Source organism: Rhinolophus sinicus, chromosome 3, assembly GCF_057876585.1.
Source record: "Rhinolophus sinicus isolate RSI-liver-muscle chromosome 3, RSI-T2T, whole genome shotgun sequence".
Lineage (NCBI taxonomy): Eukaryota > Metazoa > Chordata > Mammalia > Chiroptera > Rhinolophidae > Rhinolophus > Rhinolophus sinicus.
In genome coordinates, this window is record NC_142503.1 from 106574559 (window position 1) to 106597505 (window position 22947).

Genomic DNA, 22947 nt, shown 5'->3' on the forward strand with positions numbered 1-22947 from the left:
GCAATTCAATTTCTCCTTGGGAGTCAGGACCCATCCCCCCAGCCAGCTCAGTAACTCCCTTCTTTGCCTGTTGATTCACGGTCATGAGGAGCCTGAGTGACGAGGCAGCAGTCAAAACCTCCAGTTCAACTGAATCGTTATTATGCCTCCTGGTGGAAGCATTCCTCCCTTTAGAACTAAGACCTTTAGGCCAGCAGATTATAAGACTGTGAGGGACAGGAAGCAAGTTTTGCTAGTGAGTCACTGGTGGTAATAAAAAGTAAGAGGTGCCACTCGCATTTCTACCCCTTGATTCCTGGACTCATTAATGTTGGCTATGGGAGAAATAGCACCATATACTGGACGCTTATTCAGAGCACAGATAGCCTCCTGGAGAACTTTGCTTCAGCCCTGCAAAGTATTGCCACCTAGCTGGTGTTGTAACTGAGTCTTCTAAAGGCGATTTCACCATTCTGTAAAGCCAGCTGCTTTAGGATGGTGGAGGAAATGGTAAAGCCAGTGGATTCCGTGAGCCTGGGCCATCTGATGCACTTCATTTGCTGTGCAGTGAGTTTCTTGATCAGAAGCAATGCTGTGTGGAATACTATGGTGGTGAAAAAGGCATTTTTTAAGTCTATGGATAGTTTGGGCAGGGAAAGCAAATCCGTACCCGGAGTAAATGTCTATTCCAGTAAGAACAAAACCCTGCCCCTTCCAGGGTGGAGTGATCCAGTGTAACCAACCTGCCACCAGTAGCTGGCTTGATGCCATATCCAAGACTCAGCACTGGCTGCAGCCAGGTCTGCCTTGGTGAGTGGAAGTTCATGTTGCTGAGCCCATGTACAACCTTCCTCCCTGCTACTATGGCCATTTTGTCCATGAGCCCATTGGATAATAGAGGTGGCTGAGGGAGGAAGCTGACTGGCATCCACAGACAGGTTGGTCAGCCTAAACACTTGGTTATTAAAATCCTCCTCTGCCGAGGCCACCCTGTGGTGAGCATTCACATAGGACACAAATATCTTCACATTTTTCATCCATTCAGAGAGAGCTATCTACATACCTCTTCCCCCAGATTTCATTATCATCAATTTTCAAATCATGTTTCTTCCAAGTCCCTAGCCATCCAGACAAGCCATTGGCCACAGCCCATGAACTGGTATATAATCGCATGGCTGGTCACTTCATCTTTCTAGCAAAATGAACAACCAGGTGCAGTGCTGGAAGTTCTGCCCACTGGGAGGATTTCCCTTCACCACTGTCTTTCAGGGAGGTCCCAGAAAGGGGCTATAGTGCTGCAGCTGTCCATTTCCAGGCGATGTTCACATATCCACAGAATCATGTATACGTCAGGCCCAAGTCTTCTCTCCCGGTCAACTGATCATAGGGAACTCCCATGAGGCCACAGTGGCAGGCCGGGAAAGAGAAGGTACTATAGTAGGAGTGGGGAGCATGGCTTTGGGCCACTTCCCCATGAAACTTATTTGTCCTTCAGGGCCTGCTTGAGCCCAGTCTCATATATACCACTTCTTCCATTTGATGATGGAGTGCTACTGTGCTTCCCCAACTTGGTGGCTCAGGGTCTCATGGTAACTTGGTGACCTATGGCTAAGCATTCAGTCTCTACTGAGGCCCAGTAGCAGGCCCAAAGCTGTTTCTTAAAACAGAGAGTAGTTATCTACAGAGGTTGGCAGGGCTTTGCTCCAAAATTTCAAGGGCCTGCCCTGTGATTCACCTATAGTGACCTGCCGAAGTCTCCAAACAGCATCCCTATGTGCCACTAGCACTTCAAGCACCACTGGTTCTGCTGGGCCATGTGGCCCAAGCGGCAAAGCAGCTTGCGTGGCAGCCTGGATCAGTTGCAGAGCCTTCTCTTGATGTGGACCCTACTCAGACTAGCAGCTTTTTGGGTCCCTTGGTAAACGGGCTGGAGTAGCACACCCACGTGAGGAATATGTTGTCTCCAAAATTCAAAGGGGTCTACTAGGCATTGTGCCTCTTTTTTGGTTGTAAGCCCAGATACAATAATGTATCTTTCACATTAAAAGAGATATGTTGACATATCCCACACCACTGGACTCCTAGATATTTCACTGAGGTAGGTCTCTGAATTCTTGTCAGATTATTTCCTCCCCGGGACACACCATGTTTTACCAGTAAGTCTAGAGTAGTTGCTACTTCTTGCTCACTAGGTCGAATCATCACAATGTTATCAATGTACGGACCAGTGTGATATCTTGTAGAAGGGAAAGGTGATCAAGACCCCTGTGAAACTCATTATGATATAGGGCTGGAGAGTTGATACTCCTGAAGTACAACAGTGAAAGTGTAGCTGGCTTTGCCAGCTGGAAGCAAACTGCTTCTGGTGGTCTTTATTAACAGAGATGGAGAAAAAGACATTGCTACGAGGTCTGACAATTAAAATCGCAAACTTGCCACCATGCGCTTACATTGGCAGCACTGTACAAGTAGCTGGTAAGGTTTCATAACCTTGGCATATCAATATCTCACAGCTATGTTTGTATCGATGTGTGGTGGTGTCTTGCTGAATGGCATTCATTATTGTTGCTGCGTGTTTTCGTGTGCCGTTGCGAGAATGTCTGAGCTTAAATTAGCACAACGTACAAACATTAAATTTCTTGTTAAATTTGGCAAGAGTGGAAGTGAAATCAGGGACATTTTAGTCAAAGTTAATGGGGATAATGCCATGAAGAAAATGGCAGTGGACTAATGGATTAAATGTTTTTCTGAGGGGAGAGAATGCGACACTAATGAAGAGATGTCAGGGGGCCAGTAATGAGCAGAACTGACAAAAACATTGCAAAAATTCATCGAATTGTGCGTCAAAATTGTTGGCTGACTGTGAGAAGCCTAAGAGATCAAGTAAACGTTGATAGAGAAACAGGAAAATCTTAACTGAAAATCTTGGCATGAGAAAGGTGTGTGTAAAAATGGTCCCGAAGGATCTCACCAATGAACAAAAGCAAAGGATAGTCGAAGTTTGTCAAGACCTTTTGGAGAGGCAAGATAACGTTTTGGGCCATGTTATCACTGGTGATGAACCTTGGGTGTACTGATATGACCCTGAAACAAAATGCACAATGGAAATCAGCCAATTCTCCACAACCAAAAAAGTTCCATTAGTACAAACAAGAGTCAAAATGATGTTGCTAACCTTTTTTGATATCAGAGGGATTATTCATTATGAATTTGTAGCAACTGGACAAACAGTTAACCAAGTTTACTATTTGGAAGTGCTGAAAAGGCTGTGTGAAAAAGTTAGACAAAAACGACCTGAACTTTTCACTAACAATTCATGTCTCTTGCATCACAACAATGCACCAGCTCACACGGCACTGTCTGTGAGGGAGTTTTTGGCCAGTAAACAAATAACTGTATTGGAACACCCTCCCTACTCACTTGATATGGCCCTCAATGACTTCTTTTTTTACCCGAAGATAAAGGAAATATTGAAAGGAAGACATTTTGATGACATTCAGGACATCAAGGGTAATATGATGACAGCTCTGATGACTATTACAGAAAAAGAGTTCCAAAATTGCTTTGAAGGGTGAACTAGGTGATGGCATCAGTGCATAGCTTCCCAAGGGGAGTACTTTGAAGGTGACCATAGTGATATTCAGTGATGAGGTATGTAGCACTTTTTCTAGGATGAGTTCATAAACTTAATTGTCAGACCTCGTACAGATGGCTGAGAGGCATATGAAAAGATGCTCAACATCACTAATCATCAGAGAAATGCAAATTAAAACCACAATGAGATATGATCTCACACCTGCCAGAATGGTTATTATCAATAAATCAACAAACAACAAGTATTGGTGAGGATGTGGAGAAAATGGAACCCTTGTGCACTGTTGGGGGGATTGCAAATTGGTGCAGCCACTATGGAAAACAGTATGGAGGTTCCTCAAAAAATTAAAAATAGGACTACCTTATGACCCAGCAATTCCACTCCTGAGTATATATCCAAAGAAACCCAAAACACTCATTTACAAAGATATATGCACTGCTATGTTCATTTCAGCATCATTTACAATAGCCGAGATATGGAAGCAACCTAAGTGCCAATCAATAGATGACTGGATTAAGAAGTGGTGCATATATACAATGGAGTATTATGCAGCCATATAGAAGAATGGAACCTTACCATTTGCGACAACATGGATGGACCTAGAAGGTATTATGCTAAGTGAAATAAATCTGACAGAGGAAGACAAATACCATATGATTTTACTTGTATATATATGGAATCTAAAAAACAAAATAAATGAACAAAGTAAACATAAACAAACTCATAGATACAGAGAACAGACTGATGGCTGCCAGATGGTTTGGGGGCTGGGTGAAAAAAATGAAGGGACTAAGAAGTACAAATTGGTAGTTACAAAACAGTCACAGGGATGTACAGTATATAGCATAGAGAATTTAGTGGATAATATTGTAATAATTATGTTTAGTGTGGGGTGGGTACTAGACTAATCATGGGAATCACTTGATAAAGTATATAAATGTGTAACCACTATGCCATACCCCGACACTAATATAAAATAATACTGAATGTTAACTTTAATTAAAAAATAAAAAAAGATAAAATGTGTGTAGATAGCCCCTATTTTAATTAATCATCCCACTATTATTTAAGTTGGTCAAGTTCAATTCTTAGCTTCCTAAGGAATACCATGCTGAAATAAAACACTAGAAATGATAGGCTTCAGTAGTAAATGGTGAAGATCCCTTGTTACTTTTACGCTTGTCTTGCTCTACCTCTCCCGCTTAGGTACTTGCTTGCATTTTTCTTCGGATGCCCATTTTCCTTGACACAGCAGAAGCACTGCATGAGTTCGTCAATGGGTTGACTGTCTGTCCCACATATAATTTAAATTAGCGTCTTGATCCTAGCTTATCGGTCTAGGGTCCTAAAGTGGGAGTTTTGCTATATAAAGAACTTCAGTTTTTGTGTTGAAAGTAGCACCTGAGTGTTGTCCCTTTCAATGTGGCGTTTTTACATGGGTTGCTTTTATTATGCAAAATATGTACTCGTGTGCATGCTTTTGGGAATACCTTCAGAGCCAATACAAGAACTTGAATGTTGTTTATGTTAGATCTCTCACATTTACAATTTGGAGTGCAATCAACTTGGCTTACCCGTCTTTCCTAAACCCTCCAGATGGTTTATTTCATATTTTGAACTATTCCATAGGATCTAGTGTGCCACATGTGTTATGTTACAGCAGTTCCCTTAGCGTCTACAATTCTCGGTTTCTTCTGAAGTGACAACCGCGCCCTTTTCACTTAGAGCTGCGTCTGCTGGTGGGAATTTTCGTTGCTAGGACTTCCAGCCAGTAGGCTCCGCAATCCTCCCAAGTCCGGCTTTGCTGCCCCGCGCGGTGGCGCGCGCCTGTAGTCCCAGCTGCTCCGGAGGCTGAGGCTGGAGGATCGCTTGAGCCCAGGAGTTCTGGGCTGTAGTGCGCTATGCCGATCGGGTGTCCGCACTAAGTTCGGCATCAATATGGTGTCCTCCCGGGAGCGGGGGACCACCAGGTTGCCTAAGGAGGGGTGAACCGGCCCAGGTCGGAGACGGAGCAGGTCAAAGCTCCCGTGCTGATCAGTAGTGGGATCGCGCCTGTGAATAGCCACTGCACTCCAGCCTGGGCAACATAGCGAGACCCCGTCTCTTGAGCCTTGACAAAAGGAGCCGTATGTACATTCTTGCACGTTTTCCCCCCACTGCGCTATGAATCTTGGCTTATTTTTGGTTTTATCTTACTTCATTATCTAGAACTTGAATATTCAGGTTGCCAAGGGTTTGTAGAGCCCCCGTTGCACACCAGCGACTGCGGTGAGCCGAGAGATACCAAGCTCGAGAATCCCGCAATACGCTACGGAACAGTCCTGCGTAGAGCAAGACCCCTCAAAATAGGAACTCTTTTGGGGGGACTGGTTCTCCTTGATGGTTGAGGATAATTGTAGGGTGAATGAAGCAGTTCCGCTTCTTACCTTTCAAAATTCTACACGTGGACGTAACCTAATGGAAAGGGATCTTTGCCCTTAAACACAGAACCCGACGGTCCATCTGAGTAAATCTTCGATTCGTTCCTCGAAAATTGTCACGACCAGCAGGGTCCCTATGGAGGCCGGCGTGAGTCCCGAAATGCAAGACAGCAAGGTAACCGCACAGGTCTGTAAGCTTTCCAGGAAAACTATTCAAGAGAATAGTTTGGATCTATTTCGAATAGTTCTGGTACAACAAAAAGCGAGCTGATGGCGACTTGACAACCAAAATTTTCCGGCAAGCGACGGGAACACTTTCGCTTCAAGGAATATTGGGTCCTCTGCGCCACCGTAGCTTTCCTCCAAGTGCGCCTGCGCAGAAGGCTCTCGGCATAGAGTCTGGCAGTCCGCGGTGGCGACTGCGGTAGTGACACTCGTTCCCCACCATGAAGACCCGCTTTAGCACCGTTGACATCCGCGCCGTACTCGCGGAGCTGAATGCCAGGTACCGTACCACAGGTGACCAAGCTCATGCGGGGGGTGCAGGAGACAGAGGCCGGGGCCCCACGAGCTAAAATAAGACCAGCCCGCTGTTTCCCGGTACTCTCACCTGTGCTGTTCTTCTGGGGACCTGGCTAGGCCTGGGTGGGCGAGCTCCTGCCTTCTTTCCCCCCTGTTCTTGCGGGGCTGCTAGTCTCGCCAGGTCTACGGTCCGGTTGTGGCGGGCTTCTCGCTGTGTCGGCCTGAGTCGCCTGGTTTGGCAGCAGACGTTTAGGAAAACGCTAGATGCCAGGTGGACGCCAGGACGCCAAAATAGTCGTTTGCTCTAGAGGATGCCAGACAGGAGGCCTGGTTACTTTGACATCCTTCCTCAACCCCGAAGAAAGGGTGCATCGCGGGTTTAGCTGGACCTAACAGATTTGGCCTGAGATCGGTATTCTACTCTGGTTTTTTATGACTTAATTGTGTGCACTTTGTCTTATTTCCCAGTGCTTTATTCACCTTTTTTTCTTTTATAATAAATTAAATGGATTCGATTGCATTTCCTAAAAAACATGGGGTCATTTCAAAGTCGCTGGCTATTGTATGGTATTCCCAGGGCAGATAGACCACTTTTGTTCTCAAATAGTTCCATTTCCGTTTTGGGCTCAATGTCTCGTGGTCTTCAGACTGTGCTCCCTGGCTGACACATATCTTTAGTGTCCGGAAAGACCCCTTTCACAGGCTCTGCTTCCACCTACAGATTTAAGTTGTGTGAAGTTTTATGTTTCAAATGGTAACATGATTTGTTAATGTTTCCTTTCTCTTTGCAGCTTGCTAGGAATGAGAGTAAACAATGTTTATGATGTGGATAATAAGACATATCTTATTCGTCTTCAAAAGTAAGAGCATTTGACAGTTTGTTTAATCTTTGGTAATTAAATATGAGACGATCAATTTATTTTACCTGCACTTTTTAGTCTGTTTCACTGGCTTAGCTTGGCAAACGCCCTAAAGAAAAAATTGACTTTTTTCTTCTACAGACCAGACTTTAAAGCTACACTTTTACTTGAATCTGGCATACGAATTCACACGACAGAATTTGAGTGGCCTAAGAATATGATGCCGTCTAGTTTTGCCATGAAGGTAAATTTTAAGTTATACTTGAAGTTAAATTTTAAGGCCCTGAGATTGGTCACTCACAACTGAAGGTTTAAACTGTTTGGTTTTCCTTTACTGTTATAAATAGAGATAAAATAAAGGTAGAGTAGTTGATAGATATGGGGATGAATAAAGTAGATGTTTGTTGACTTCTCTCTATTACCTGTCACACCCCATTGTGCTCTAAATCTTTCTGTTCCCAGAGTCAACAGTTCAAGCTTTTATAACATTCAACTTTATGGTCCCTTAACTACAGTCAACTTCTCCCTCTTAAAACAATTCTGTATTAGATCAACTTTAATTTTTCTAAAGCATCATTTTCATTAGTTACCTCATGTTTTATGATCCCCTAATTTCTGAACATCTTGTATCCTAGCATTCTTGGCTTTCTATGATCTCTCCTCCCCACTGCCCCAACCCCCCAACCCTTTTTCCTACTCTTATCTTCCACGGCTCACTTTTGAGCTACCAGTCTATATTTTGTTGGAATACTCAATGACATCAGTATGTTACCAATCATTGTATCTTTTTACTGCTCTTAGCTTTTGTTTTCACTATTAAAACTGAGAATTTGCTTATTAATATAACAGATATACCGGAAGTTCATGTGGCACAGAGGAAAGATGTTAGAATCAGATATACCAAACTTTGAATTAATGGTTTTGCCACAAAATCGTTTTATAACCGGGAAGTTATTTAACCTCTTGAAATTTAGTTTCTTTAAATGTAAAATGTGAATAATATCTCCCTCATAGAGTTATTGGTGAGGATTCATTGAAGGAGCACGTAAAGCACCTAACACAATGCCTGACACATATTAGGAATCCATACGTATTAATTTCCTTCTTCCTCTCTAACTCACTTTCCTTCAGAAATATATTTGTTTTGGCATTGTGTTATTTCATTAGAGGCTTTACAGACAAGAGCCTTATCCCCAGCAACTTAGAATCTGTTTTGGATTACAAGTTAGGTAAGTGCTTCCCAGATCACAAGGGCTGTCACAAAATTATCAGATTCTTAAAAGTTTCATTTACTTAATAATAACCCAGAATGGTTCTTTTGGGGATTGTCCTTAATAGTAATTAATGGCACTTTATATTTTCATAGCACTTTTCAAAGTAGATGGGTAGTGCATATTTTAAGTTGTTTAAAAACTCAGTGGATACAAAGAACAAATATTATCATTTTAGTTTTACAGATCATGTAACAGGCAATAAGATAGATGATACTGGGATTGTGTAAACATCCCCTAATTGGGCAACACCAATAGGAGGTCAAACACTTTTTAAAAAACTTAAAGAGTTTTATGACTTAGGTATATATGTCAATCCAAACAGGTAGAAATATTCCATTTGGTGGAGCAGACAGTGTTAAGCACTTTATAAATAAAAGAGCTGGTAGTGTCTGTCGTAAGGCACCGGCAGGGTCGTGTCCAGTATGAGGTAAATCACAGCGTTTGTTTCTGGTTCTCACATCTGAGGATGCTAAGTATGGCTTTGTGGCACTGACAGAAGGTGGTTTTCACCAAGCGCTAATAGGGAAATAAATAAAAACACAAGCTTTACTTATGCACTGTATGTCCATCTATTCCTGATGGTATATTATCTTCCCTTTTTCACCATCCCCTGGCGTGGACTTCTCTGCCTGTCAAGGATGCCTTTTATTTTTATTTTAACTTTCCTTTTCCTGACTAAAAAGATTACTGGGGTACTCTGGAAGGCTTGATTGTGATTTTCCCCTGGGGATTTAAAGAGCCTTATATGTAGGTCACTGTTTAAATAAAATCCATGTAGGTTACCTTAAATCAGAACTATTGAACTTTGGAGGTGGAGATTTTTTATTCTGTGAAGTTTGAAAAGTCTTTATAACTGCCTGAACATACAAGTACGTAAAATGAGAATTTTAGTCAATTTGAACTATCAGGTCATGTTAGTTATGAAAGAGTTGGCATTAATTCTAAGAATGATTGTATATTTCTTTTTTAAAAGGTGGTTTTAGATTTACTTCTGTATAAAATTTGTGTTAAATTTGAGTTGAAGAAAACATTCTTTCTTACTGGTCCTCACTAAGGGGTCTTTCAAATTCAAAAATTAGAAACAATTGTAAGATTTCTTTTAGGGGCTATAGAGTAGTCTTGGTTCTGTTTCGTGTCATACTTAAATATTAGTCCTAAAGGATGGTACAACTAATCTAACACAAAAAGTATTTACCAAGTACTTTGTATTCGGGTTTAACATGCTGTCCTATCTTAATTGCTAATGAGAACAAGAACCGTATGATTAGGGATATGAGGAATGCAGTTTGATAAAGAATAGGCGTTGTTACATTTGGATTTGAACTATGATGATCGAAAGCTTGGAACAAAAGCAGAAAAATTCTTTGTGTTATATTTTAAAAGTTTGTGGAAATATCAAATATATGGTAACAGAAGGAGAACTGACTCTGGGTGGTGAACACAATGGGATTTATAGATGATGTAATACGGAATTGTACACCTGAAGTCTATGTGATTTTACCAACAATTGTCACCCCAATAAATTGAAAAAAAAAAAAGTTTGTGGAAATAGAGGGTAATTGGATATGAGTAAGTTGGAGGACTAATTTATAGAATACCAATAAGCTCATGGTTCAGAATTTGTATTTGAAATGGAAGGTTAGTGGAAACCATTAATTAATCTGGAACACAAGCACACAAAAGGAAATTTGGGATACTTAAAAGATTAGAGTAGAATGAGACTTAAAAAGAAAGATTACCACTTTGAGTGAGGTCATCTCATCAGGTCAAGAACAAGTGACGTATCAGCCGTATAAAGTAACAAAGTAAAATTCACGATAGATCTATCCTTGTCTACTTAAAAATTCAAGATAAAATACTACTTCAGAGTTAAGAGTTGTCTGAAACAAAATGGTTTTCCTCTGATTACCTGCAAGCTTTTATTTTATAACTATACCGTTTTATTTACTGCTTCTAAAATATTATTCTTGATGGTACTAAAAGAAGAAACTTATATATAAACTAGTACCAAATGATTAGGAATTCACTTTTACCATATAAATGCCTTTTTCTTCTGTTTCTTGCTAGTGCCGAAAACATTTGAAGAGTCGGAGATTAGTCAGTGCAAAACAGCTCGGTGTGGATAGAATTGTAGATTTTCAGTTTGGAAGTGATGAAGCTGCTTATCACTTAATCATTGAGCTCTATGACAGGGTAAGTTAAATTTGGGGGATGGGGTAAAGGAGAACTCATCGTTATATTGTTAATCATTCATGTAATAGTGGAACTTTTTCTGTCGAAGACTATTAATACACTAGGATAATAATCAAGTGCCAAACACGTAAAATATAATTTTCCAGTAATAACCTTCATTTTATGTGGATATCAGGATCTAGGCAGACCTCAGTCATTTACAATAGCATTGTGAATGTAGGAGATGAAGATCTGAAAATTAAAGAAATTATCCGGGACTTTACGTTTCAGTACTAGTGTGGTGCAGCTGGAAAAGTCAAACAGTCGTGTCGTAAGTAAGACAGCAGTTGAGACTCAGAAATGTTCCATATTTTGATAGTCTCATTAGTTGTAAGAGGAAGGCTACTGATGTCCTCACAATGCTTGCTTCTTGCCTCTTATTCCTCCCATTGGTCACTCAGTTCTATCTTGGAAATGTATCATGAGCTACTAAGCACACAAAAAATTCCATATGCATCAAAAATTTAAATATATACGAGCAGGATTTAAAATGCAGAAAGAGAAAAAAACAAGTGGCCCGATGGTCAGTTATCAAAACCAATCAAGGTCTCTAAAACCAAGGATCATCAGTAGGGGGAGGTGGCCTGGCTTTTTATCTGTGTCATCAAAGCTTAAGTCAGGCACTTGGATTGCAAAAAAGAAAACACCCAACTCTCAGAGCTTACGCTACACCTAACCACTCTTATGTTCCTTTGTATGGTGATGTTAGTATTTCCAACCTTTCAGATTGTCAGGAGAAACACATATACTTGAAATAGTATCAGAATATTGTGTTCTTCATAATTTGTAAAAATAATAGCTTCAGGAAAATGAGTCTCATTTAAGGAAGATCTACTTTGTCATCTTCTTATGGGGTGGTGAGCAAAAAATGCAAATAGGGGCTCTGAATAGAAAGATTAAACCAGGTTTAGTAAAATTAGACAACACTGAAGACAAAGAAAACAAACGGAAAGGAAAACTAACTGCTCATGAAAGAAAGATAGTCAACAGCTACTTTTGTTAGCACACAAATAAAGACTAAGAATACTATTTCTGTAAGACAAATTACTGAGAAGTGGGTTAGAAGCAATGGAAAATGGCATTCATCTTGAGAAATGTAGGTATGATTTTATGGTGTTTTGTTTTTTATTCTTGTGATTCAGAAAACTGGAAATGGCGGGTGATCGAGTGAATTATGTTGTAGGGCTTCCCACCTGGCCAGAGAATTGTATAATAATCACTTCCTTCCCCAGAAACATTTTGTGGAGCTAGCAAACCAGACATCTTGTAAGAATAATTATATATAAAGCCTTTCTTAGAAATATATATGTTCCATGGCAAGGTAAGTTTGCATTATTAATAGAGGCTGCTATTAATGCAGAGTCCTAAACTCCAGCAAGCTTTCTTTGTATGTCAATGCCTAGAGCAGGGGTGTGCCAACTGTGGCCCATGATCCATTGTGAATTGGCCCGCAGCAAATTTCAAAAATATATTTAGTTTACTTAAATAAACCAGGTGAGGCAATACGTACTTCACTTCCAGTGAGTGGCGCGGCTCTTTGTGTATTTTACCTCATATGGCCCTTGGTGAAAACCGTTGAAAAAAGTTTGGACTCCCCTGGCCTAGAGGAACAACATGCATAATTCCACAGCTTTGCCCAACTTTGAATGAATTTGTGTTCTTAAGTGCCGTACATATGTTAGCAAGAAACCACAGAAGTCACGTTCTAGTGCTGTTTAGCAGATGTGCTGTGTAGAAGGTATCAGAAAAGTATTCAGGAAGGTGCTGCTAACATGTGGAAGGGGTGCAGACCATTCAGCCAAACCACGATGATTAAAAAAATTTAAAAAGTGAAGCCATAGAAGTACTAGGTGAAAATATGGGTTAAAATTGATGAATTTGGGATGAAAAGGACTTCTAAGCCTAACAGTGAAAACAAATACTGAGAGATAGGACTACTTAATTTTAAAACTGTGTAAGATAGAAAACACCGTGAACTATTGAAAGACGAAAAACTGGGGAACAGTATTTTAACTTGTATGGTAAATAAGATGTGCATAGCTCTCAGATGCAATTTTCACAAAGCACTGACGTGGAAAAATGGGCAAAGTGCTTGAGTAGACAATTCAAAAAAGAATAATACATATTGCATATAAAAAGCATGAATACATGTCTGAATTCATGAATTACTGGGGGGAAAAAAGGTATTTTTCTTCCTTCTCTTTCTTCCTTTTTTTCTTTCTCAATCAGTCTAAAAGCAATTAGAAAGTTTGACAATAACCAGTATTAGCAAGAATGTAGAGGAATAAGGGCAGATTAGAAGAACATTATTTTCAGAAGATTATTTGACAGTACATAACATGATTTTTTAAATTTATGTGCATAAACTTTGACCTAGGAATCCTACTTCCAGTAATTTATCATAAGCAAATGAGACAAATGCCAAAAAAGGACCATACCCAGGATATTCATCACAGTGCTTATAATAGTTAAAACTTGAAAAGAACCTAAATGTCTTTGAATAAGAGCTTGCTTAAATAATTAAGGGAAACCCAAATAATAGAATACTATGCAATTTTTAGAAATAATAATGTTGAGGTAAGTTTCTTTTTCTTTCTCATGAATGTTTTTACAACGTGTTTGTCATAATTTTAAGCTTTTCTTAGAGGTATGACACACACATCATACATGTACAATTTAGTGAACCAGCACGAAGTGAGCGTACTGTATTAGTTATTGGCCTGGATGTGGGACGGGGCAGTGAGAGCAGCTGCCCGTCCTTGCGTTTTAACTGTCTATGCACTTCTCTGTGCCAATGACTCTTTTAACCACCCTTCTCCCCCTCCCTTGCAGCTGCTGCCCACCTGGAATTGGTTTTTTTGTATGTGATCTCAGGTGGTGGTCAGTTTTTAAAATTTGTATGATACTCTTTTAAAAATTATTTTAAAACTTTTAAATTTTGAAATGGTTATAGGTTCACAGGAAGTTGCAAAGATAGAATGGAGAAGTCTGGGATAGTTGTCACCCCACTTTCCTCAGTTGTTACATCTTACATAATTATAGTACAATGTCAAAATCAGGAAATTGATGCTGGTACCATGTATGCTTATAGTTCTGTGCATTTTACCACATTTGTATATTCATGTAACCAGCACTGCAGTCAAGATACAGAATGCTTCCAGTGAGTGGTGAATTTGGAATAGATATTAAGGATTTATGTATGAGAGAATGTGGTTGGGGATTTTCACTAGTCACTGTGATACCAAGAGAGGTAGGTGGATTGATGCTTCGGGTGTAACTTGAAGATTGCTCTTTCCTCTCTCACCACTAGGGTTGGATCATCTAGCTTTCATGTCTGGAATTTTGATGTATGGTTTGTCTAGAGTTGGTCAGGCCTTGGGTAAAGAGGTTATTGCTACTCAAACTCAAGAAAGTCAGTTTTTTAATTTGTAATAAGTTTCCAGTAGAAAAGACTCTGAAGAAAGTAAATGAAGATCAGAAAGTGCTTTATTGTGTACATCACAGTTAAGTGAAGTATTTCCCAAAATACGTTTCTTGGACACCACTTCCATAAGATAATAGGTGTGTCTAGAAAAATGGGTCCCATAGTCATAAAAGTTTAGGAACTTGGAGAATAAGATTAAAAAAAATGTAACTCTAGGACTTATCAGCACCTTTCATGTGATAATGTGATATGTACATTTTCTAGAGGAGGATATCTTGTATAGAATTGCCAAAACTTACTTGATCACAGATTTCTTTTTTCCTTTTTTCTAAAATGGAGTAGGGGGAGCCACCTTACAGAGTACTTTTAGGAAATCTTGGTTTAAGGAAAGCCCTTTCAGGAAGTAACTGCCTTACCGGAATCTTCCAGATGTTCTTGATAAGTGCACGATTTGATTCAAGAAACATTTACTGAGTACCTTCTATGTGCCGGGCTCAATGGCCAGGTCTGTTATTCAAGTCATATCCTCCTGAACCAGGCACTATGGACTTCTGTCCCGGCCCTCTATTTTCCTTGTCTGGTTTACTTTTCTGTTCTTTAAATTAAACACATGTTTAAAAATTTAAATGCATGGCCTCTGCTTTGAAGTCACAACATTTAGCAGTAGTTATGTAGTACTCTTTCAGCACCTAGTAAATTCTGGTCATCTATATCTCTGATCAAGGTGAATGGTGGCCCTACCTACTGAAGTCACTTATCTTGCAACCTGTTGTTTCTCATAAGATTGGGGCTACTCTCTCCACCTTCTATGACCAACTTCTAAGTAGTTGCTAAGGCATTTGTGACTATTTTCTTGCATGCTTTTTATATTTCAGTTAGACAACAACCCCTGTCTTCACTGTAATAAATTTGGAAGGTTGTATTCTAGAGCAGTTTTATTTTCATTAGGTTCCTCTGCTTTTTTATTGAAAATATTATGTAGCAATATTAAAATTTTAAAAGGTTTTTATTGAAATACAGCTAACATACAATATTATATTAGTTTCAGGGGTACACCATAGTTATTCAGCATTTATCTACCTAAAGAAGTGATCACCATGATAAGTCCAGCAACCATCTGACATTGTACCACATTATCACAATATTATTGACTATATTCCCCATGCTGTACATTACATCCCCATGACTTATTTGTTTTATGCCTGGAAATTTGTACCTTTTATTGCCCTTCACCGTTTTCCCCCCTTTTTTTAATTTTTCAATTGCAGTTGACGTTCAGTATTACTTTGTATTAATTTTAGGTGTATAGCATAGTGGTTAGACATTTATATAATTCAAGAAGTGATCCCCCTGACTAGTACTCACCTGGCTCCATAGTTACTACCATATTATTGATTATATTCCCTATACTTTACACCCCTATGACTACTTTGTAATTACCAATTGGTACTTCTTAGTGCCTTCCCTTTTTCACCCACCTCCAATCCCTCGCCCATCTGGCAACCATCAAAATGTTCTCTGTATCTATGAGTTTGTTTCTGTTTTGTTTATTTGTTTTATTCTTTAGATTCTACATATAAGTGAAATCACATTGCATCTGTTTTTCTCTGTCTTAAACTCTACTCAGCACAATACTCTCAGGTCCATCCATGCTGCCGCAGATGGCAAGAGTCCATTCTCTTCCATGATTGAGCAATATTCCATTGTGTATATGTACCATCTATTCTTCATCCATTCATCCATCGACAGATACCCAGGCTGCTTCCACATGTTGGCCATTGTAAACAATGCTGCAATGAACATATGGATGCACACGTCCCCTCTAAGTAGCATTTTGGGTTTCTTCAGATAAATACCCAGAAGTGGGATTACTGGCTCCTTCTTTGTCTCTTGTCATAGCCTTTGTTTTAAAGTCTGTTTTGTCTGGTATAAGTATTGCTACCCCAGTTTTTAAAAAAAATTTTTTCCATTTTCATTAAATATCTTTTTTCCATCCCTTTACTTTCAGTCTGTGTGTCTCTCTTGTAGGCAGCATATGCGGGAGTCTTGTTTTCTTATCCATTTAGCCACCTGACCTTTTGATGGGATCTTTAATCCATTTACATTGAAAGTGTTGATAGATATGTAGTTATTGATATTTTATTTTTCATACTTTTCATCTTAAAGAAGTCCCTCTAAAATTCCTTGTAATACTGGTTTGGTGATGATGAACTCCTTTAGCTTTTTCTTGTCTGGGAAGTTCTTTGTCCTTCGATTCTCAAGGTAGCTGTCCTAAGTAAAGTAACCTTGGTTGTAGGTCCTTGCTTTTCATCACTTTGAATATTTCCTGCCAATCCATTCTGTCCCGCAAAGTTCCTGTTGAGAAATCAGCTGATTTCTTATGGGAGCTCTCTTGTAGGTAACTAATTGCCTTTCTCTTGCTGCTTTTAAGATTCTTTCTTTATCTTTAACCTTTGGTATTTATGATTTGTCTTGGTGTGGGCCTCTAGGTTCATCTTGTTTGGGACTTTGCACTTCCTGGACTTGCACACATATATCTATTTCCTTCGGCAGGTTAGGGAAGTTTGCCATTATTTCTTCAAATGGGTTTTCAATTCCTTGCTGTATTCTCCTTCTGGTACTTCTATTATGTGAATTTTGGTACGTTTGATGTTGTCCCAGAAGCCCCTTAAAAGTGTCCTCATTTATTTAGATTCTTGTTTCTTTTTGATGTTCTGTTTGGGTGTTTACTACCTTATCTCCTAAACCACTGATTTAATCCTCTGCTTTATATAATCTACTGTTGATTCCCTCTAAAGTATTATTTCAGTTATTATATTCTTTATTTCTGACTGATTCTTTTTTGTTTTCTATCTCCATTTTTATGTTTCCTATCTCTTTATTGAAGTTCTTTCTCACTGAGATCATTGAGCATCATATAACCTGTGTTTTGAACTCTGCATCTGGTAGATTGCTTGTCTCCATTTTGTTTAGTTCTTTTTCTTGAGGTTTGTTCTGTTCTTTGTTCGTTTCTTTGTCTCCCCATATTGGCTGCCTCCCTGTGTTTGTTTCTATGTATTATGTAGGGCTGCTATTCCTCCCGGTCTTACAGAGTGGCCTTACATAGTAGGTGTCCTGTGAGGCCCAGTGGCACAGTCTCCCTGGTGCTCCAGGTGTGTCCCTTGTGTGGGCTGTGTGTGCCCTTCTATTGTAGTTGAGCCTTGGTTGCTGTTTGTGTGTCATTAGGAGGGATTGACCCTTGGGCTGATTGGTTGTGAGTACTGGCCTGACTACAGTGGAAGAGTTATGATGCAGGGGCTGACCTGTGGAGCAGGATTCACTTTAGCAGGGCTCTGGTCCCTGCCCAGAAAGTCTGCAGCATGAGCCAAGACAGGCTGTTTGCATGGAAAAGCCACTAGAAGTTGCCACATTAGTTGCCCAGCAGTTGGGTGGGGTCTCAAGGAATACCAGGGTGGGCAAATAGTGTTAGCCAGGTGATAGTGACTCACCTGCTGCTTCACACTGAGAGTGAAGGTGGCTCAGCGAAGAAATAATGGATTAATGGAGTCTTATCAGCATTTCTTTCTGGGAGAATGCTGCCCTGCCCCTTCAGCCCTCGCTTTGAAGGGATTGACAATTTAGTTCCTCTGTGTACGTTCCCAGTGCCTTTTGAGCTACTGCTCCAGCACTGGAGCTCAGAGCAAGTCCATTAGCGAGTAAGTCTGTGTGCAGACCCTTTAAGAGGAGCACCTGGGACTGCAGCCGCTTTCATCTCAGTCTATCACAGTCTCCACTGGTATTCACAGGAAGAAGTTATGGGGACTTATGTCCCTGGCACTGAACCCTGGGCTGGGAAGCTTGGTGAGGGGCTGGACCCCTCGTTCCTCAGAGGGGATCTCTGCAGCTGAGATATCCCTCCTGATTTTTAATGGTCACACACGGGGGTGGGACCAGCCCATTCTGCATCTTTGCCCCTCCTGCCAGTCTCGACGTGGCTTCTGTATGTTTTTAGTTGTAGGGATTCAGTTCAGCTAGACTTCAGGCAATGGTTGTTCTGTAGTTTAGTTGTAATTTTGATGTCGTCCTGAGAGGAGGTAAGCACAGCAGTTACCCACTCCACCGTCTTAACCTGAATCCCAACAATGTTGCATTTTAAAAAGTTTTTTTAATCCTAACTCTAGGAAATATTTTCACTTTTCCCTCTATTTGCCTTCTACTTCCTAGGATACAGAATTGTTTTGTCTTGCTATTTTTTACTTAGTATTACAAACAGTTTTCTACTTTTCTTACAGTCTTCATAAGTTAACAGCTTTTAAATATTTTATATTGACATATAATAATTTACTTAACAATTTTCCCAATTTTTACATTTGGCTGTTTTCCATTTTTTTCTGTTGCAAATAAACTGCAGTGAATATCTTTAAGCATTTAGCTTTTGGTTTTATTGAGTTATTAGGCTACATTACCAAGTGTGGAATTACTTGGGCAAAAGGTATCATTATCTTTAATTGCTATTAAAATACACAATACAGGTGAAAGTATACAGGCATACCTCATTTTATTGTGCCTAGCTTTATTGCACTTCACAGATACTGCATTTTTTTTTTTAACAACTTAAAGGCAAGACTTTACACAAGCAAAAAAGATTACCACTCGCTTTATTGCAGTGGTCTGGAACTGAACCTGCCATATCTGAGGTATGCCTGTAAATAACTGTTTGCTTGGCTTCTGAAATATATATCTGTTCTGACTGTTTTTCTTAATAAGCCACAGTGTTTGTAGACTTGCCTCATGGAAGTGTAATAGTAAGTTCAGATGGTGGCCATCAAGGTGGAATGCTTTCTGTAGCTTTATTTCTATAGCCTTGGTAAGGTTTTTAAGAGAATACGTTTTCTTTCTCAATTTTTAAGACGTTTCAAGAATGCTTTGGGAAAGGCATTAAATTATATTTTGTTCTATTACAGGGGAACATTGTTCTTACAGATTACGAGTACCTAATTTTAAATATCCTGCGATTTCGAACTGATGAGTCAGATGATGTTAAATTTGCTGTTCGTGAACGCTATCCAATTGATCATGCTAGACCTGTTGAACCTTTGCTTGCCTTGGAAAGGTAACGTGGTTTGTTTATAAACTCATTTCATATTGTATTAAAAGGTAAAATTAAGTCATAAGTCAGAATGGCAGAACTGTCATGAGAAAATATTTTGTTTACCTGCATAAAATAACTAAATTTGGGCTACTTGAACTACATAAATGTGCATGTAAGCAATTAAGTCTCATTTGAGAGTATCAAATACATGTCTTTTAATGTAAATTTGGTGTTACTTCAGATATTTATGATTTCTTGGTAAAGTGAGGAGACTTTTCAGCTATTCTGTGAGACGACAAGTGGGTATCTTGGGCAGAGTGCAAAAAGAGAAATTGTGGTTTAGCTAAGAAAAGAGTAGGATGGGATATGGTACAAACTGTAGCTGTCCTCTTCTGGCTGGAAGGCTTTGCTGGCTAACAGGCTACAGCAGTGCTTCTCAAAGTTTAGCATGAGTCAGAATCACCTGGAGGGCTTGATAAAACATTTTGAATCAGTAGATCTGGGGTAGGGCCCAGGAATTTACGTTTCTAACAAGTTCTCAGATGCTATTGGTGCTGCTGGTCTGGGAACCACTGCATCCTGAGTTCTTACTGAATGCTTACGTAGGTAAAGCCCTTTCAGGCATTACGATATATCACCAGGCTCCACATATAACAATTAACTGTTCCATAAAAATGTCATGTCATATATGGGATAAGCAGTATGACGGTAAGCAATATTGACAATAAGCAGTATGACTTAGTTGAAAAAGTATGGATTTTTTTCCTTAGAAAACCTCGTTTCACATCCCAGTCTGCTGTTTTAAGAACCAACTAACCTTTGATAAATTAATTTTGTGACCCATTTGCTTACCTACAAAATGAACTAATACCTCTTATATTTTAGACTATTGTGAAGATCAGGCTAATTGACGTGTGTGAAAGTATTGTGAATATAAATATTGCTGTAAGGTTTATTAAATATAAGATAGTAAGAAGTGTGTCGATTTTGTTTCACAGATTGACTGAAATAATAGCCAATGCTCCTAAGGGGGAACTACTGAAGAGAGTTCTTAACCCAATACTTCGTGAGTAATCCTACATAGAGTAATGAGATGTTTGCAGGATAGTGTAGTTTTCAGGAATATATTTAAATCTTTCATAGTTCGAGTAGAAAATTAGAACAACTTGATAACTGTAGAAGGAGTTTAACCTAGGCCTCAAAGTTTCATTTTTCTGTGCTTCGGCAACCGAGCCCACTGCCGCAACCATGCTGTGCCAAATCATTGGTCAGCTAAGAAGCATCCAAGCTTGATCCCTCTCTTTGTATTTATTGGAGCTGGAGGTACTGGAGCAGTGCTGTATGTCATGCACCTGACATTGTTCAATCCAGATGTCTGTTGTGATAAAAAGAATAACCCAGAACCTTGGAACAAACTGGGTCCCAATCAGCAATACAAGTTCTACTCAGTGAATGTAGATTACAACAAACTGAAGAAAGAAGGTCCAGACTTCTAAATGAAATGTGTCACTAAAAAGCTGCTTAGAATGAAGGTCTTCCAGAAGCCATCCACACAATTTTCCACTTAACCAGGCAATATTTCCCCTCCAGATGCACAAAATCATGTTGGTGTATAATGTTGGGGTTTACACTGATTAATAAATACCTGAAACTTGGAAAAAAAAGAAAAAAGAAACACAGGCGTTTAAAATGATCTTTTGAGTAAATAAGAATTTATTTTTAAGGAGAGAGAAATTTGTTACACCACATAAGTTTGATCTTTATTTCTTAGATTTTATTTAAGAGCAATACAGTTATGTAAACTAAAAGTATAATTTAGCACTTTAGTGCTAGGTGTAGTATTCTAAGAAATCATTTTTGTTTTTCAGTTTTTCAGTTTAATAACGACTTAGCTTGCTTTTTTCTTTCTCTCTCTCTTTTTTTAAATTAGTGTGTCTCAGAGCATCACAGGATGCCAGGTACTTTTGATAACCAGGGTAAAGATAATCCAATGAACTTTAAAGCTTGAGAAAATCATCACTCATCCCTATACTAAAGACTCTGAAAAGGACGTATTGGTAGGCAGATACCCTTAATTACTGAGCATTAGGAAGTTACTCTTCCTCTCCTATGAAATTAGAATGCATTAAAAAGTTATTTTGGGAACTTTCCAACTGTTAGTATAGCATGCATAAAATTTGTAAGTTTGGATTTTTCTTTTCTTTATTAATGTAGTATATTACACCAACCTTGCATTCCTGGTTTATAATCTTTTTTATATGTAGCTAAATTTCATTAAATCCTATAACTTTTGCACTGACTTCTACAATTTTATTGAATTATCATTTCTAATAACATTTCAAAGTAAGTAAACTAATTGTTATTTTCACTGGCTACTGTTATTGAGTAGATTATTAATATTGGGTATAAATTTTTATTATATTTTGAACATTAATTTTATAGGAAAATACTAAAAATAATACCCTCTATTTTTATAGCCTATGGATCAGCTCTCATTGAACACTGCCTTATAGAAAATGGATTCTCTGGCAATGTCAAAGTGGATGAAAAATTTGAAAGTAAAGGTGTGTCTGTATGGTACAAGTTTTGTTCATTTTCATTTATTTCCTTTTTTAAAACTCTGAAAATTATTTTTGTGAAAGTAATAAGTGAGAAGGTAGTTTGAAACTTTAAAAACATTGGCCCTATGAGTGTTCTGTCCATGTGGTATTCCTCGCTTCCTACTCTAACTTGGCATATTATCCCTAAGAACGTAGTTCAATCTCTAGACCTACCTTATTACCTTTCAACTTTAGAATATTCTCCTTCCTCTAAATTTTTGAAGTGGTTACTGACCTTGAGACAGTGTCTGGTACAGGCTTGAAAAAGCTGAATTACTTACCCTCTGACTCACACCTGAAGTGTTTCTAGCATTCATGCGTTTTAATTCTGTAAGTACTATAGTGTGACTGTACAAATTAGACTTGTAACTACATAAGAGCACCTAACTTATCTGCCAGATTAGGATGATAAAAACATCAGAAGAAGAGTAAGGAAAATGGAAGATTTGGTCTTTGACAAGTTTTTATGTGTAGATTCTCATGTACAATTAAAATAATCATTCTTGCTATTTATATTTTGGGTTATATATCATTTCTTAAAGTTTGGAGACAATTTTTATACTAAATTTTTTGTTTAAAAATACAAATTGAATATTTTTATCTATCTATCTATCTATCTATCTATCTATCTATCTTTATTTATTTATTTATTTAACTTTTAAGATTTTTTATTGGGGAACAGTGTGTTTCTCCAGGGCCCATCAGCTCCAAGTCATTGTCCTTCAATCTAGTTGTCGGGGGCGCAGCTCAGCTCCAAGTCCAGTTGCCGTTTTCAGTCTTTAGTTGCAGGAGGTGCAGCCCACCATCCCATGAGGGAATTGAACTGGCAACCTTGTTGTTAAGAGCTCGTGCTCTAGCTAACTGAGCCATCTGGCCGCCCCAGATTGAATATTTTTAGTGAATGATTTCTGAAATATACTACTTCAGTGCAGTCGTGATCAAAATGCCAACAGGTGGTACTATTGTTTTT

At 38.9% G+C, this 22947-nt stretch overlaps 1 protein-coding gene, 1 non-coding gene and 2 pseudogenes across 2 annotated transcripts in view; 3 read left to right on the forward strand and 1 right to left on the reverse strand.

Moving 5' to 3' along the window:
- Positions 1-240: 240 nt before the first annotated feature.
- LOC141570771 (uncharacterized) lies at positions 241-4840 on the reverse strand (annotated as a pseudogene).
- Positions 4841-5380: 540 nt separating this feature from the next.
- Positions 5381-5680, forward strand: LOC148758545 (signal recognition particle RNA). The gene has a single exon (XR_016020972.1).
- NEMF (nuclear export mediator factor) overlaps positions 5470-22947 on the forward strand; it is a 50992-nt gene continuing 33514 nt past the window's right edge. Inside the window, exons 1-7 of the mRNA XM_019735957.3 lie at positions 5470-6499; positions 7308-7376; positions 7518-7620; positions 10718-10843; positions 19250-19398; positions 20376-20443; positions 21855-21941. Of these exons, the coding sequence (XP_019591516.2) occupies positions 6441-6499; positions 7308-7376; positions 7518-7620; positions 10718-10843; positions 19250-19398; positions 20376-20443; positions 21855-21941 (661 nt within the window). The 5' untranslated portion in view covers positions 5470-6440. The remainder of the gene's footprint in view (positions 6500-7307; positions 7377-7517; positions 7621-10717; positions 10844-19249; positions 19399-20375; positions 20444-21854; positions 21942-22947) is intronic.
- Positions 20498-20979, forward strand: LOC109449592 (cytochrome c oxidase subunit FA4 pseudogene; annotated as a pseudogene).